We start from the raw sequence: 16,127 nt of genomic DNA on the forward strand, positions 1-16,127 counted from the left end.
ACACGCTAACCCTGAAAATGCATATTCTTTTCTTGTGAATCACAAAGTTTCCCTCTGTTGTGTAGGAGTTAGAGGTACAAACAGACAAAAACCACTGGGGAGAGGTAGTTAACCGTTTTCATCAGCATTTGTGTGAACCCAGCCTTCAGACATTTTTCCCATACAAATCTTAATCTTCACCGCCTCCATGTGTGGCTCATCTGGTTCACTTGCTGCAATAAAGTGCTTGCAACACCATGTAATATTTTTCCCAACTGGGATCAATATACGGTGGCAACATCAACCACAGACTGTCTGTTTTGGATAAAAACGTCTCTGAAAAGCTGCATAAATTTGATCAGATCTGGTAACTTGCTGACTTTGGGGCTTTTATTGTGTGCGTGCGTGTGTTTGTTTCAGTTTGCACTGGCATGCTATTCCCTCGGTATCTGACTGGGACTGTGTTTGTGCATGATCATTACAGTCCTAACACACAGGAGAGCTACATATGCAGTTGTTGCCTCATTTAAAAGAATTACAAATTCCACAGTTATTCTTGAATATGATAGTTATTAATGTCTGTCCCATTCTTTAACTTTATTAGTCATATAGCGTAACAACGTTGCATTGTCCAGAGTGTTTGGAAAGAATATGGGGCTGCTTGCTTCCATTTATGATATAAGGAATCCCTATAGAAATATTCTGTCTGTGTTCTGAAAGACTGTAAAAATGAGTATAAGAGTGAGATAGACAGTCAGTTGGCAAATGCCAAACTGTCCTCTTATCCCTCAAATTTGGCCCATGCTTTTCCATTTTCCATTGTCATTGGTAGGTTAGGTGCCCCTTTATTTATTTTATTTTTCTGAAGGAAATCAAAGAGCAGTGGTCATCAGGCCATATAAATGGCCCAGAAGGCCCTAATTGAAGGTCTAGATAACCACTACAACTCATTCCTGCTAAATGTAGGGATGAAGCCACTGCTTAGAATTGGTATTGGGCCTTAGATAATGTGGCATTAACAACATGATTTATCTCAGGTTTCCACAGTAACCTGTAAAATCTGACAGTTCAAGTTGTGCGACAGAAAAAAACGTTACTGTTTTCAAACACAACATTCAAACTCAACCGTTCATGCAGCTTCAATCAGCTGAGAAGAGGAAGCGTTCTGCTTGGTGTGGAGGTTGAGTGAGCTCCAGAACGAATGAGGAGAGATGGCTCCTATTGTGATGAGAAAGCATTGGATCCACAGCCATTAAAGATGAATCTGAAACATCCCAAACCCAGAAAAGATATCGAGTCGGCGTGGCAGTGCCAGGTCTCCTTCGAGCCCTGTTTGGGAGGAGCGACACACTTAAGTGGGCTAAATTTTTCAAATTTACCCTGTATTTTTTTTTTTTTTTTTACTTCGGTGGAACCATAACAGACCTTCAGCTGATTGAAAATTTGACAAAACTCACCTTTTGTTTCTGGCGTCACCCTTTCATCTCTGACACTCTTCTGCTGTTTTCCCTTGATACAGATGCAGACTTGTCACCTAAGCTTTGTGCTAACAGAGCACCTTTGTGCTAAATGGGTCCCGCAGCCTCACCTGGTCTCACACACTAATAATTTAAATACACAGGCTGTGTGGTCTTGGCAATTTACCTAGAACTCCCCATGTCTCTGAGCGCCACTGGACTGACAACAGTGCCTGTCTAAATGAAAGGGCTTCAGAGGTTTCTTGTTTTGTTGACTCGACGGAAAGACAGGAGGTCCCTTTTTATCTGAATCTGTAAGGTGGAGCAGAAGAGAGGGGAAATTCCTGTTAGCTTTTGGTCCCATCACACAGATGTGAGAACATCTGGTTGTCTGTAATAATCAGGTGTTAAATATAATTTACAAGACCAAACTGGTTGATCTGTGTTTTGGCTCATAAACAGAAAAGTTTAACAATACAGCCTGTAATTTTCTCATTATACACATGTATGATTCTCAGCCTTCTAAGCAGCAACTTATCACAACATCCAACCCTGTGAGATAAGTGTTTCTATGTTTCTGTCCAGCAAAAGTTATTTTCTGTGTTTAGATATTTTTATTCTTTTTGTGAGGCACTTTAACATTCCAGGAAACTGAAGGTATTTGTTTCCGTGCTAATTTTTCTGAGCTTGGCATCACCTTCTTGAAATGGTGGTTTATTGATTTTCAGCTCTCTGTTTGCAGTCTGTGGAAACGTCTACATGTGATGTTTTCGGTACATGGCAAACTTTCATAAGAAAGAGAAAAACACCCTTTTTATTTTTATAGAAAATCATAGCACCGTCTAAATGTCAGCTACTCTTACTCTTACAGCTGATGGTCCTTCATTCCCTCCTTTTCTAAAGAAATGGGAGTTCACTTTTTTTTAAAGCCTGTGCTGTGACTTAATCACATGGCAGCATCTTGTACTTAATTTCTACACCTTGTAGTTATTAAAGTGTACTTAGCTAGAGGTCATGTACTGTATCACCAGAGTATTCCTCTTCTTTTAAGCCTGTCTCTAGTGCAGGTGCTGTTCAAACCGAGCCAAAGCTGATTACTCTGAGAAGTCACGCCCTGACATGACTTGATCACAAGTTTCCCACAGATGAGGCTCTGGGTAACCTTGCTGTCCTTCCATTGATTGCAGTGATAATATCAAGATGATTAAAACTATCAATTCAGCCAAATACCTTCAACATGATCAGCTGTCTGCTCACAGATAGGCTGTTAAGACGATGCTGGTCAAATGCTGAACTCGAGATTGTAAGCACATTTCCAAAGTGGTCTGTCCAGCTGTTAAGCCACTGACCTTGTGGAGGAACATCTGCAGTGAAGTCACACTCGAGCAAGAGATGGAGCGTCATGACAGGCGGAGCAGTGGGAATTTTGGATGCACTGCACAAAGTTCATGCCTAGAGGCGACGCTGCCAACAAGCCAGTCACCAACTTCTGATTCCAAGATTTTGTTTTTGGAATCAGAAATGGGTCAAAGTGTGCTAAGGAAATAGTTCTCTCTCTTTTTTTCTTTTTTTTTTAAATCAGCTGCATTTTAGGTGTCAGAGCATTCTGAATAAATCTATCTTTTTATTAATTGCGTCTATATTACATTGCACTGTAATTAAGGTTTTTTGGGTGTGTGTAAAGAAGCTGTTTAATCAACCACACCCAGATTTTTACACTAGCTCTTCATACAAAAACTCTTGTTAATGCATGCATTTTCAGATTTAATTGGCTATCAATTAATTCTATCAATTCACAAACACACCCGTGCAATCTTTGTATCTCACCTGCATGTTTTGGGAGAAACAGCTGCTTGCAATCACACTCTGAAATTACAGCATTCAGCTGCACTGCACAGTTGTGTGGGTTGCACTTCATTGTTGTTTTTATTTGCCACAATCTGCACGGGTTTCAATCCAATTAAAGCCCGAGAGAGTGGGCCTTCACGCCTGTTTGTAAGCTCTCTGGCCTCGCACATACGCACCAATGTACACAGTGTACTCATGGAAGTCTTAATATTCTGCCTCTTTTTCCCCAATTTGTTAGTTTTTATGTCTTTGTCGCCCCATCACACAAACACGTGCCACGCGGTGAGTCTAATTTTCAGGAGCTGCCACTGCACAGCATGTGTGTATTAGTACAGCCTAATGCCTTCCAGATGCCCGGGCTCCATAACTTGCTGCTCATATGCACTGAAGAACAGACCATTGTTCCAGGGATCTCCCCATTAAGGAGAACCAGGTGAGGAGGAGGCTGCGTGTTTGTGGAACAAAGAAAAGGAGAAAGTGATGTTGACGTGGGCGAGCATTTGTGAAGAGCTTGCATGTTCGTTAGAGAATTACGATCCCAGCACAAACATCCTGCCATGTTCAAAAACTTGAGTGTGCACGGCTGACAGAAAGTAAAAAAAAAAAGCAAGTAAATGTGAATTCAGCCATGACTGTAAGTGATGTGATGACATGGACATTAGACAAATGGAAGCCCCTTCTTAGTCTCCTGGCAAACTTTACGGGGTGTATCCAAAACGCTGTCAAACTTAAAAATGCCTGAAGACAGAATCCTGGAGGGTGGGAACAGTTTGAGTCCTCACTGTGTCTTGCGATGATCTGGAAGAGCTTATAGGGAACAGGAGCATAATTAGTAAGAAATAATGTAGCTGGTGAAACATGAAACACCCACGCTTTCTGAGCTGTGGAATGATTTAATTTTTAGAGAAACACATGAGTCCTGACCCAGAGCTGGATTAACCCGCTTGGAGGCCCTGCAGCAAAAATTAAGTGTAGGCTACAGCTGGCTCTCCGTGCACCCCGTCACCTTCCGGCACACATCTAAACTCTGAGGTTTCAACCCACTTACCAGGCAACTTTTTGTAGAACTAGGTTCCAACCAGCTTGACCACTTTTTATTCAGAATATTTTTAAGCGTTTTAACCATTGAAGGTGTTTGTGTGTATAGCCTCTTTCATATCCAGGTAGCGCCTTATGTGCAGAAAAAAAAAAGACCTCCTCGTTATCCTGCTGCTGTTTCTCATAATTCACATATGCCAAACGGAAGCATGTGATGATGGTGGCTCAGTGCCGCATCGCTGTGTCTTTACACACATCAGGCAAGCGTTGTGGAATCAGTTGAGTGATGACAGCGCCGCTGGTTAGAGTGGCGAGCTCTGCAATGTCGGATTTAATTTGTGCAAGCGCACACAAAGCGAGACCACGTCGCCTTGTGTGTTGTCGGCTTCGGTTCGGAGGCGTATCAGCGGTGGATCAGCTTTTAATCCCCCCTCGTTCCGCCTCCGTACATTCACACATGACATGATGTGCAACAAAGGCTCATCAGTCCTGGCTTGAAGAGGCAAATGTGAAGGAAGCTTATGATAGTTACTCAGAGTAAATGATGTTCAGTCTTGGTTCTGCCTTGCAAAAAGTATTTATATCTCGGTGTGATTTTCTTTTCTTTTTTTTTTCTCCAATAAATCCAGCTCATCTGCCTCCTCTGTTCCCTGTTGCGATGCATCACCCAAGGAAAATAAAATTTGAGTTTTGAGTGTGTGTTCGCTGCATGCTTTAGCAACTTGCATACTTTTTTTTTTTTTAAACCTGCTGCTTTGCTAACACACTAAGCAACTTGATTCTTAAAAAATTAAGGTTATGTTTGCCTTGAGAGAACACACATTCCCCCTCTTACCGCAAAATTGACCTGCAATTCTCCACTCTGCCTTCCTAGTGCAGTTTTACCTATTGAGCTAATTGAGCCCCATTAAAAAGCCATTTCTTGATTTTTTTTTTTTTTTTTTTTTCCTTTAGTGGGTCTCCATGTGAAGTGTCTGCAAAGTTGGAAAGCTTTGAGAACACACTAAAGGGAGTTATCCCCTCTCACTTGCCCAATTTTGACAAAGTGTTGGTGGTGCCAGAGCCAGCTCAGACCTGGTTCAGCTTCAAAACCTTCTCAGAGCTGGTTTGATTTTTCCACAGCCGGTTTAACTGTATCTTATAATATGTTTTTTTAATATTTGAACCCCTGCACATAGTGTATTCTGAAGTTCTTCAGAAAACCGCAGTGCAGGGAGACAGTTTTACAGCACAGATCTGCTGGAAACAGTTGTTTATTTATGTAGTTGCAAATGTTGATTGTAAATTGAGTTGAAAACGGCAGTTTTGAATGCCACATTTGGAAGCACTAACACACGGGCTGGCGATACTAAAACAGCAGGTAAATGGTTGAGCTCATGTGAATACACTGCTGCATCTACTTGAAGTCCATGTTGAAGCAGTTTTTATAGCTCTATCTTTGTGGACTCTGTAATGTGCCTCGATGTTAATATCTGCCACGCATTAAGTTGTAGTTAATCACGTGGCCCCCTAATTGTGGTACTGGCTCTGAGCCAGCGCTGGAACCACAGAAAACATTCTCCCTGAACTGTGGATAGTTGATGTTTTATGTGTCCATCTGATCATAATAATTTCTGACCTTGTGTCAGTGAAACATATTGAGCAACGACGGATATGTTGTTTACATCCTCCATTATAATGACATTGTATCTGGACTACTATTGCACATGTAAAACTACATCACAATCTGCCCCTCCACCTCTTACTCGGTGGCAGTTTTTATGGCCTCACCACCGTTTTTCAATAGAGGCACAAGCACTGCATTTGGTTTGAGGATGTTGGCCCATATTTCTTAGTGAAACTTTTCAAAGTAAAATCAAAAACACAAATAAAATGTCAGTTATAATCAACACCTTGAAGGGCTTCATCGTTTTCAGATTTGATTTTTAGTGATGTCAGTTTAAGCAGCAGTAAAATTCAGTTTCACCCTTTTCTCCTCCATGTGGCATCAATCAGTATCCGTGCAGCTCTTTGTTTGATGACTCTTTCCGCTCAATTTATTTTTGCTGGATAATAGTGTCAGGAGGCCCGTGATGACCTTTTGATCGATTTTAGCATGGAAGAAATGTTTTCTTTTCCCCTCCACTAACATGCTTTCCACCTCTTGTGTTTGTGTTTTGCAGACCGTGGCTCTCAGAGCGCCTTGGACCTGACAGAGTTGATCGGCGTTCCCCTCCCTCCCTCCGTCTCCTTTGTTACCGGCTTCGAAGGTTACCCTGCCTACAGCTTTGGCTCAGACGCCAACGTGGGCCGCCTGACAAAGTCATTCATCCCTGACCCATTCTATCATGACTTCGCCATCACGGTCACGGCTAAACCAACCACACGTCATGGCGGTGTGCTGTTCGCCATCACAGATGCTTATCAGAAAGTGAGTCATCGAGTTGTATTTGATTCCATCATTTAAAAAATGTACCCATTTATCTGTGTGTATTAGGAAAACTGAATGTTTTCTACATTTCTTGTATTTATAAGATTGTACAGCTGGGTGTAGCACTGTCGGAAGTGGAGTCTGATTCCCAGAGAATCGTTTTGTACTACACTGACCAAGAAACTGAGGGTGGGACCCGAGAGGCAGCTTCGTTCAAAATGGGAGACCTAACAGGAAGATGGGCGAGGTTTACGTTGACTGTACAGGGTGCAGAGGTGAGTGAGTTAGTTTGTTTTCCATAGATTTCTATGTAAAAAGTGATCTGGTTATCAACATTTGGCTTTGATCTTCTTGGTCTTTATAAAGCCAGAAGTGATTACATTTGAAAAGAAAGTGAAAAGAAAGAAACCTTTTTGGACAAGCATATTTTGAGGCCTGATGTCTAGATTATTTCTTAAAAAAAAAAAGAAAAAGAAAAACCACTAACTCGCTGATCAAAAGGGGTGAATCTAATCCGATGACCCCTTAATGACTTGAGTTGGAGTCTATTGGAAGCAGAACTGTTTTGGACTCTACACCCAACGTGTTTCAGTTGGATTGCATTAAACACAACTCTACACTGGCTTCACTTGACAGCAATAAACTACTGTATGTATACATCTTTTATAAACAGCTGATGGTGCTTTTCATCATCTTGTCCATCATTTTAATGAGAAACGGTTGACTGGATGTACTGGCACATTGATTATATGAGTTTGCATGTTATCATCCTGAGTGACCCTGGAATATAAAAGAACAAATTATACAAAGATGATTGGAAACTTCCAACACTGCACGTAGGGGGGGTTGTGTGCACATTTTCAGTGAACGATGGCCCATGAAACACACTTCAGGGAGTTTTATTGTTCTCCCATCTACACCAGACATTACAGCACATCTTACTATTCATAAGTTCATAGTGTTCGTAGCCTGGTTCCCATTCCAAAACAGCATGAATGTGAAAACTGTCCAACACTGCACTGGATCACAGAGGACTGCTGTTTGGTTTCTGGTTTGTTGCTGGAGATCCGACTCTAGTTACCAGTGGTGATCCTGAACATGTGAGTTGGGCCAATTTGACACATCATTTCATGTTTGCTCTGTGTGGAAGTTTGAGGCCCATCCAGGGAGCGTCCCAAGCAGAAGTTTTCTTTAGTGCAGATCACCGACAAATACACTGAGCATGGGAAATTAAAATGTTCAAAAGGCACCTTTTGGCACAGATCAAGCCAATTTTTGAAAATCACGCTGCATGAATCATTTAAATCCTCTCCTCTGAGTTTTGCACTAACAACGAGTAATTCCCATAAATACATATGCAAAAGGGAAAGACACACCTGAGGTGCAGTGGTAAGTTGGCACCTGGGGGTAACGATTTAAAACAGAAGTGGTCTTTGCGTTGGCTCAAAGTGGCAGCAGATCTGCCCCAGGCTATCTAACTACAGAATTTATAAGATTGTATTCTATTTGTCATGAGTACATTTATGGTTTTAAAGATTATGTTTGCGTGTGTGCACCGTTGTCCCTCCATGTAGGTGCGTCTCTACATGGACTGTGAGGAATACCACAAAGTTGCCTTCACCCGGAGTGCTCAGCCTCTGACCTTCGAGGCCAGCTCAGGCATCTTTGTGGGGAATGCTGGTGGTACGGGCCTGGCGAGGTTTGTGGTGAGTCTGAAGGGTGCCTTTTTTGTGTGTGTGTGTGTTTCCTTATGTCTGAGTCTACGAGTGTCTGCCCAGTCAACACCTCGTGCATCAAAAGTACTTCAGGATTTTCCTGTTCTGCCTTTTGTCAGAGCAGTATGAGAGCTGTGTTTCTGCTGATTTGTTTTTTTTTTCCTCATTATTATGTCTCATCCAGAATTGTTTGTAGAGAAAAAAAGTGATGTTTGGGGTGTTAGTTTCTTCATGTTGGAGACGTTAACACAATTGTCTTTAGCTTTATGACTGCCACAGGAGATCATAAATGAACCACCAAGTGTTTTTGAGCATCGCCTTCTCCCGTGAGAGCTCATAAATGATGAGCTGTATGTGATTTACATGTTTTGAAAATGTCTGACAGTCCCCCATCTTGAAAGACTTACACTGTGTGCAACTGGTGAATTTAGATGTAGACTTAATCAGTGGTAAGACTGCAAGGATGGAGGCTCCAATCCCTCAGGATGGTTGTTAAAAATATTCCTGTGTTTAAAGTCTTTGAGAAGTGCTGAGATGCGATGTTGCTTTCTACTCTCGGTGCTCTTGTAAAAGAAAACAAACCGGTAAATGTTTGAGCACTTTCCTCTCAATCATTTATGATTTGCTGTATTTTTTTTTTTATTTTTTTTTATTGCACTGAAAGGTTTTGCTTGTTCTCGTGTGAGTAATTGGATATATGATGAGAGGAAAATAGTTTTGAGTAAAGGGAATCCATCAACCGTGTACCACATGTGACGGCTTATTTTAATCTGAGCAGACAAGATCCGATATTTCAGCAAGATGTTTTGTCTAAAACTTGTGCACTGTCAGAAAATTACTTTTTAATAAGTTCATGTCAGAAAATGTGCCAACTATTTTTTTTTTTTTTTGCTGAATAAATCTTCTCATGGCTGTTGGAAAAAAATATGACTGCACAACAAAAAACAGACTTTCTCTTCCTCTTTTATTCAACTTTTAGTATATTTTCCAGTGAATGCTTGTAGTGAAAGTTCATGTGAGGGGCAGACTACATAAGATGCCTCCGGGAGAGTGGAAAAAAGCTCCAGACACTTAGCAAAAAAAAATTTTCTTGTCTTTTCATTAGGACTTTATAAGAGAAATCTGAGGAGGGTTTCAAAGAAATCCAAAAAGCCGAGGAGGGAGTGTATGGGGTTATTGAGGGTATTTTGCTCTCAGAGGGGACTCCATTTTGTTGCTGGAACAATCTATTAAATAAGTTTGTCTACCTACTGTGGTTTTAAACAAATCGCACATTTAGACCATGAAGAGGTACACTTTTATTTTAGAGCAAAGTCTCTTCTTTGTAACACCATTAAAAAAATTCTGCTCTCATTTTTTGGACCCATTTGTTTTGGCTGCATTTTAAAGTATTTTAATTTTTTAGAAGCTTACAGTAGAAAACAAGAGCACTGAAAAAATAAAAAGAGCAGGAGGTCCTTTTTTCAATTTAGTTTAGTTTCAATAAAGATCAAATTTCTGTATTTTTCCACAGATCATAGCCTTTGACATTCTTCCAAAACTTCATGGAAACCAAATATTTATGTTTCGTATCATTTCTATTTCCAGTGAATCTGTAATAAACTTCAGTTGTTCAGCAACAACATAATTCTTTTACATTTGGAAATAACCATGTTTCTTGTTTTATTTACCTTAGGTCATTATCCTTACTAAGCCAGTGATGGTGTTGAACAAAGCAATAATCAGTTCTGGCTTCTACAAACATACTGAGATGGCCAAATGGCTTCAACTTTCTGTATCAGCAGTTACCAAGAAATCAGCAACAGGAAACTCTGTAACCAAAAAGACAGCTGACCTGTTATGACTTAATCTGCAATACAGACTGATTTTCTCCAGTTAGATATGGAGAATTGTTGGATTCTTAGAAATAGTTTTTCAGTTGATTTCTTGTTGAATTGAAGGCTCATTTATAAAATGGTCAATGCATGCACCAGCTCACTTTTAGTGGTTAAATGCTCAGAGAAATATATATTAAAAAAAAATTAACACTGAGTTTCACTTTAAGTACTTTTAAGTAGTCAGTGTCTTACCTACAGGAGACAGCAGTCGGAGCACTCACAGTTCGGAGAAAGGGGAGGAAACAGTGGTGCTAAGCTAACAGCTAATCAAAATGGAGTCCCAGAAGAGTGAACTTTGACCATCCCAAACAACTCAAAAGTTTCATAGCGGATCGGGTGAGCACTGTACGTAGGGATTTACACTCCAACATCACTTGTGTATTAGTTAGTTATTTACTTTGTCTTTATTTTCTCAACCAAAGAATGTTGCTCCTCATCACAACAAGCACAGTGGCTACACAGCGAATCCCACTTCTGATCAGCTGAGTCCATCTGGAGTTGTCAGACTGGATAGCTTGTCGGCCATTACTTTTGCAGTTCAAAAGATGGTGTGTGTTTGCAATTTTTCAGGCTCTTGGCTGATTTTTGCTGTCTCATAGTTTTAGACCATTAGACTGGTTGAAGAATTGTCACAGTTGATCAACAGCATGCAATGATACGTAGCAACATGGACATTCGGTGATTGAGAATATAGTGACAAAGCAAACAACTCTCTGATGCTATTGCTTGAACAACATTCACTTTTTTGAGGTCTGAATAGTTTTGGATGGTGAAAATTCACTCTTGTGGTGTCCCTGTTCTTTGTAGCCATCAGTTTAGCTCCTCTGAATTCGCCTTGCCTTGGACTTCTGAAACAGACTTTGGTAAAAGAAACTTTTAATTTGTGAGTTAATCTGAACTGGCTTTTGAAATCAATGATGGAGACACCCGTGTTTTTACCAAAATAAGCCATAACATTGCACCTACATATATGATTTAATATTTATTGTGTGGGTACTCATTTACGTTACCACTGCCTCATCTAAATATTGATATTTCTCTTGTTGCCATGTCTGTTTTCTGTAGCACACATTATTGCTCCAGAGTTCTAAACCTGTAGTATGAATCATGCACAGGCTGCTAAGAAGTTCCCTTCTCTTTTATAACCCTCCGTCATCTCCTCATACAGTCGTCCCTCTCCTCACTCAGACAAAAAGGACCCGTACAGGCTGTCTGTTCAGCTGTTTAATGTTTGAACTGGCAGCTCTGAGATCCCCCTCCCATAGAGACCCCTAACAGACATGATGCAGCAGTAGCTCTCCACAGTAATACACTCCCTTACAGCTTCACATGAATGAGCAAAAAATAAATAAGTACTCCCGCTCTCACTCGTGCTGTTGCTCAGTAAAATACAGCTCGTGTTGGAAGATGTATGCATAACTTCCACATTTATGTGTGAGCCTGAAAGACTCGTAGCAATCTGATTCACCACTCGGCAACTACATGTTTCCATGTTCAAAATGTTGAAAAAATACAAGTCTTTACCAAGTATGCTCTTATTAGGTTTGTCTTTATGTGGAGTGTTTTATGAGGCGTGGTTTGCCACAGTTTATAGCTAATTTATTTTGGTCACAAGGATAAATTTGTTTCCCAAATGGGGGGTATAACCTTTGGAATCTGCAGTCAGACCAAGAATCTTGTCTATATGCCAGTATTTCTGCAGCTTTTAAGACGGAACTATGTTATAGACCAATGTAATGAGAAAGTGTCATTTTATAGAAGGAATAAACCACTTATTATTTTTAATGATACACGTGTCATGGTTTTTATACACGTTTGGAGCCGGAACACAGTGGGAGATGAGCTTCAGAAAGTACTCTCAGTACTCGGTCAGTAGAACCTAATGTAGACTTGCTCTGTGCTGCTTTGACAACACTTTTCTCAACACGGAGACTGCCAGACACTGAGCAATGCCTTAAAAGTGCTTAACCTTTTCCTTAACTATCTCCGACATTTAAGAGCTCCTCTGTGCCAGTTTGTGGACAATACCCAGACTGCAAAATATACACATCTTGTCTTGTTTCCTATCCCAGCTGTGAAACATCCAGTGGATGATACCTTGTAACATACCAATATGGAGAAAATCTCTTCCAAACAATGGCTGAACACTTGCCAGTGGCTGGACATCTGGTATGTTCACATCAGTTATATATTGAACAAAGAATTTTACCAACAAGTCACCAGAGAGTCACATTCAACTACTTATACGGGTCTAAAGTAACAACTGTGCAACTTTCATGCCCTCACATGTCAAGTTAGGATATAAGTTTAATTTGCGAACTAAGAAGGGGGCGACAGTGGGACCAGCATCACGTCCCCAGAGACCACTGTCTCCGTCTGTGCCCCTATGATTCAATGATTACACTGTTTAGTGCGAGTGGCTTATTGGCTTTTAATGTTGACTCGCTGTAAAAAACCTGTAAAGATCCACTGAGTAGGTTCACTCATCTGCATTGCAGACCTGGTTGTGTATGTTAGCAGGCTGTTGCAACTGGATATGTGTCATTCAAACAGACCAATTACTTCCAAGTGTTGACGTTTATATAATTAAAAGGTTTTACACTCTTACCTATAAAATCACTTATCCACGTGGTGGTGGCTTTAACTCGAGGGGAAATTGGCGAATTAAAGTTGTGGAAAAGATTGCGTGGCACATTCTTTGTTTCAGATGTGTTGTTTACTTCACAAACAGATGTCTCTCATTTGGGTTCCTGTCCCAGCTCTTATCCACCCGTTCCCTTTCTTGCTCCCTATTCTTCCCTCCACCTTTTGTTTCTCACTTCTTTGTCAACATTAAATTTCACAGGCCATGCTTTGTCCCATTAAAAACAGGTGTTTGTCCTCTGGCCTGATCTTAATATCAACAAACTTTGCTCAAATTGCCTTCAGCGGGTACTTACTGATCTAATAAAAGGATAGGCCCACTGACTCAGCTCGTGTGTGCACTCTGTTGTACACGGTGAGACATCAGATGGTTATGAACCAAATTTAGAGTTTTTTAGTTATTCATAGTTTCTTAGTGGTGGTCTGTAGGTCTATAGATGGTCAGAATTTGCAGCTGGAGTCGTAAATGAATACATGATCTGTTATATTACAATAAGACGTAGTGCTTTAAAGTGCAATTTAAGCAGTATGTTGAAGAAGTTGAATGTCTGCAAACAACAGCATTGGGTTGACTGAGGTTCAGTCACCTTAGAGTCAGGTTTTTTTTTGTTTGTTTGTAGGCATCACATAAGACTTTTCACACATGTCGGTTAATCAGAATCAGAATCAGTAAAGATTTTATTGCCAAGTAATTTTCACATCACAAGGAATTTGGCCTGGTCTGTTTGGTGCAATAAAACAAAAAAAATATATAATAATAAAATAAAATATAAAATGATAAAAATATATGTATAAAGTATTAGTGAAATGATTAATGAAGGCATAATCCTCCTGTCAGCAGAAATGTCCTTTTTCTGCTTTACTACATGCACAAAAACCGCCTCTTTAAACACAATTATTGTACTTATGAAAAGATGAAATAATCGAGACTGTTTCAGGATTACTTGCGCGAAGCTACATTTATGACCACCGTGAAAGTTGTTGTGATAATGGAATCTTAACATCTGCGGGATGAACTGAAATGGATTGGGAGTCGTAACTCTTGGGCAGTTGTCAGCACTGTCAGCTTTATGGCAGATGAACTGACAGTGTTTAAGTGTAAAAAGGGTAATACTGCTGCAGGTCTCATGTTGACTTTAATGATGTCGCAGCTGTTACTACTTTAGCCCCAAAGATAGGGGGGCTAATATTGTCATTAGTGTAGGCTAGAGTCTTTCCAACTGACTTTGGACGAGAGGTGTGGTATTCCCTTGCCACTAAGTCAGATGAGTTGGACGTGTCAAACGGCTGTATGTTTTTCAGTGCTGCATTTATAGTGCTTTAAGGTTGATGTTACACTTGCCTTTGAGCATCGACTCAACATGTTTGCAGCAGCGTGAATGTTTTGAGGATAGTGTGCAATTTGTATCCGTGCAGATTATGTGTACACTAATGATGAGGATGGGGTGAGAACAACAAACTGTCATGTAGAATTGGTGTGTGGGGAAATTATGGGGAAACTTGGTGACACGGAGTGACCCAAATTATCACGTACTGCGAGACTGACCCTCCTCTTCCTTCACCACTCCTCGTGCTCTCCAGGGCTCTATCCAGCAGCTGGTGTTGAAGTCGGATCCCACAGCCCCAGATGACCAGTGTGAGGAGGACGATCCTTACGTGAGTCTGCACCAAAGCATACATCCACAGTTTTAAACTTCAGGGTTTTTTCTTCTTTCACAACGCTGGAACTGCTGCGCCCTCTGTTGGTATAAATAGGGTATTACAGGATAGTGTATAGATGGTCAAAAATGGACACTCAAATCCATGTTTCAGCATGGCGGTTTCTAAGTGTCGAGTCGACGAAAAGGTTTTAAACTCATAAGAACCTGATGCAGCTAGATGACAAAAAAAAAGAACCTGATGCAGCATATCTTTTCCCATTTTTAGAAGGACTCTAAAGTCATAAAATTACCTGCCCTCACCCTTGCTCATCAACTCTGGTTTTACCCTGCACACCAGCTGAAAACTGCCTCTGGGTTGATTTAAATATGCTCAGTTCAGTCTTTTTTAACTGGATTAGGATATCCTGACCAATATGACTGTCCTGTGTATTAAAAAGTGGTAAAAGTTGTACCTCTGCCTATACATAATGTTAAGCTTGTTTGGTCACAGTACACAGTATATAATGCATTGATGTGAAGCCACAATAGCTAACTTGGTTGCCTTAATAGAACATAACTTCACTCCCTGGCTAGTAGCTGAGTGGGATCTCCACAGCCAAGCCAGAAATCTTATGGAAAGCCTTCACAGAGAGACGATCGGTAACAATCAGTCAATTAATCCACCAGAAGAGTCCAAGCTTTCAATTCTGACTTGTTTTAGTCGTTGTCACTGGAACACGTTTGGGTTTCCAACTGAGGCACTGCTATTAACACTATAACACTCAGTTAACTCATTCTGACCTGATGTGGCATTTGTTTAACCTTTTAAAACATAGAAAGAGACGCATGTTGTATCGACATTTTCAAGAAACAAGAACTGTCCCCGTTTTCTTTAAATATAATATAAGTTTGGGGAAAAATGCTGTAATTTCCAATAAAAACAGAAGCTTCAACCTCTCAAATGTTTAATACGTTTAGATTCATCGGAGGATGAGCAATAAAGTGCTTCAGTGTCGTTTTAAGTTTTATAAAAAAAACCTCAAGGTTTAAAAGGCTTTAATGAACAAAAGCTCAAGTCATAATGAGATGGAAATCATGAGGATCTTTCTTTCTTTCTTTCGATCTTTCTTTCTTTCTTTCTTTCTTTCTTTCTTTCTTTCTTTCTTTCTTTCTTTCTTTCTTTCCTTCTTTCTTTCTTTCTTTCTTTCTTTCTTTCTTTCTTTTCTTCTTTCTTTCTTTCTTTCTTTCTTTCTTTCTTTCTTTTCTTCTTTCTTTCTTTCTTTCTTTCGATCTTTCTTTCTTTCTTTCTTTCTTTCTTTCTTTCTTTCGATCTTTCTTTCTTTCTTTCTTTCTTTCTTTCTTTCTTTCTTTCTTTCTTTCCTTCTTTCTTTCTTTCTTTCTTTCTTTTCTTCTTTCTTTCTTTCTTTCTTTCTTTTCTACATTTAAAAACTTTGATATCTTTAGAATATAATAATATTTGGAACAGCTATTTTGTCTGATGTCCTGTTTTTAAAGACTGT

General features: G+C 40.1%; 1 protein-coding gene across 1 annotated transcript in view; it reads left to right on the top strand.

The window, feature by feature from the left end:
• LOC142369957 (collagen alpha-1(XV) chain-like) overlaps positions 1-16,127 on the top strand; it is a 61,169-nt gene that overhangs the window by 23,494 nt on the left and 21,548 nt on the right. Inside the window, exons 3-6 of the mRNA XM_075452373.1 lie at positions 6,485-6,732; positions 6,837-7,007; positions 8,307-8,438; positions 14,549-14,623. Coding sequence (XP_075308488.1) covers positions 6,485-6,732; positions 6,837-7,007; positions 8,307-8,438; positions 14,549-14,623 — 626 coding nt within the window. The remainder of the gene's footprint in view (positions 1-6,484; positions 6,733-6,836; positions 7,008-8,306; positions 8,439-14,548; positions 14,624-16,127) is intronic.

Source organism: Odontesthes bonariensis, chromosome 20 (assembly GCF_027942865.1).
Source record: "Odontesthes bonariensis isolate fOdoBon6 chromosome 20, fOdoBon6.hap1, whole genome shotgun sequence".
Taxonomy (NCBI): Eukaryota; Metazoa; Chordata; class Actinopteri; order Atheriniformes; family Atherinopsidae; genus Odontesthes; species Odontesthes bonariensis.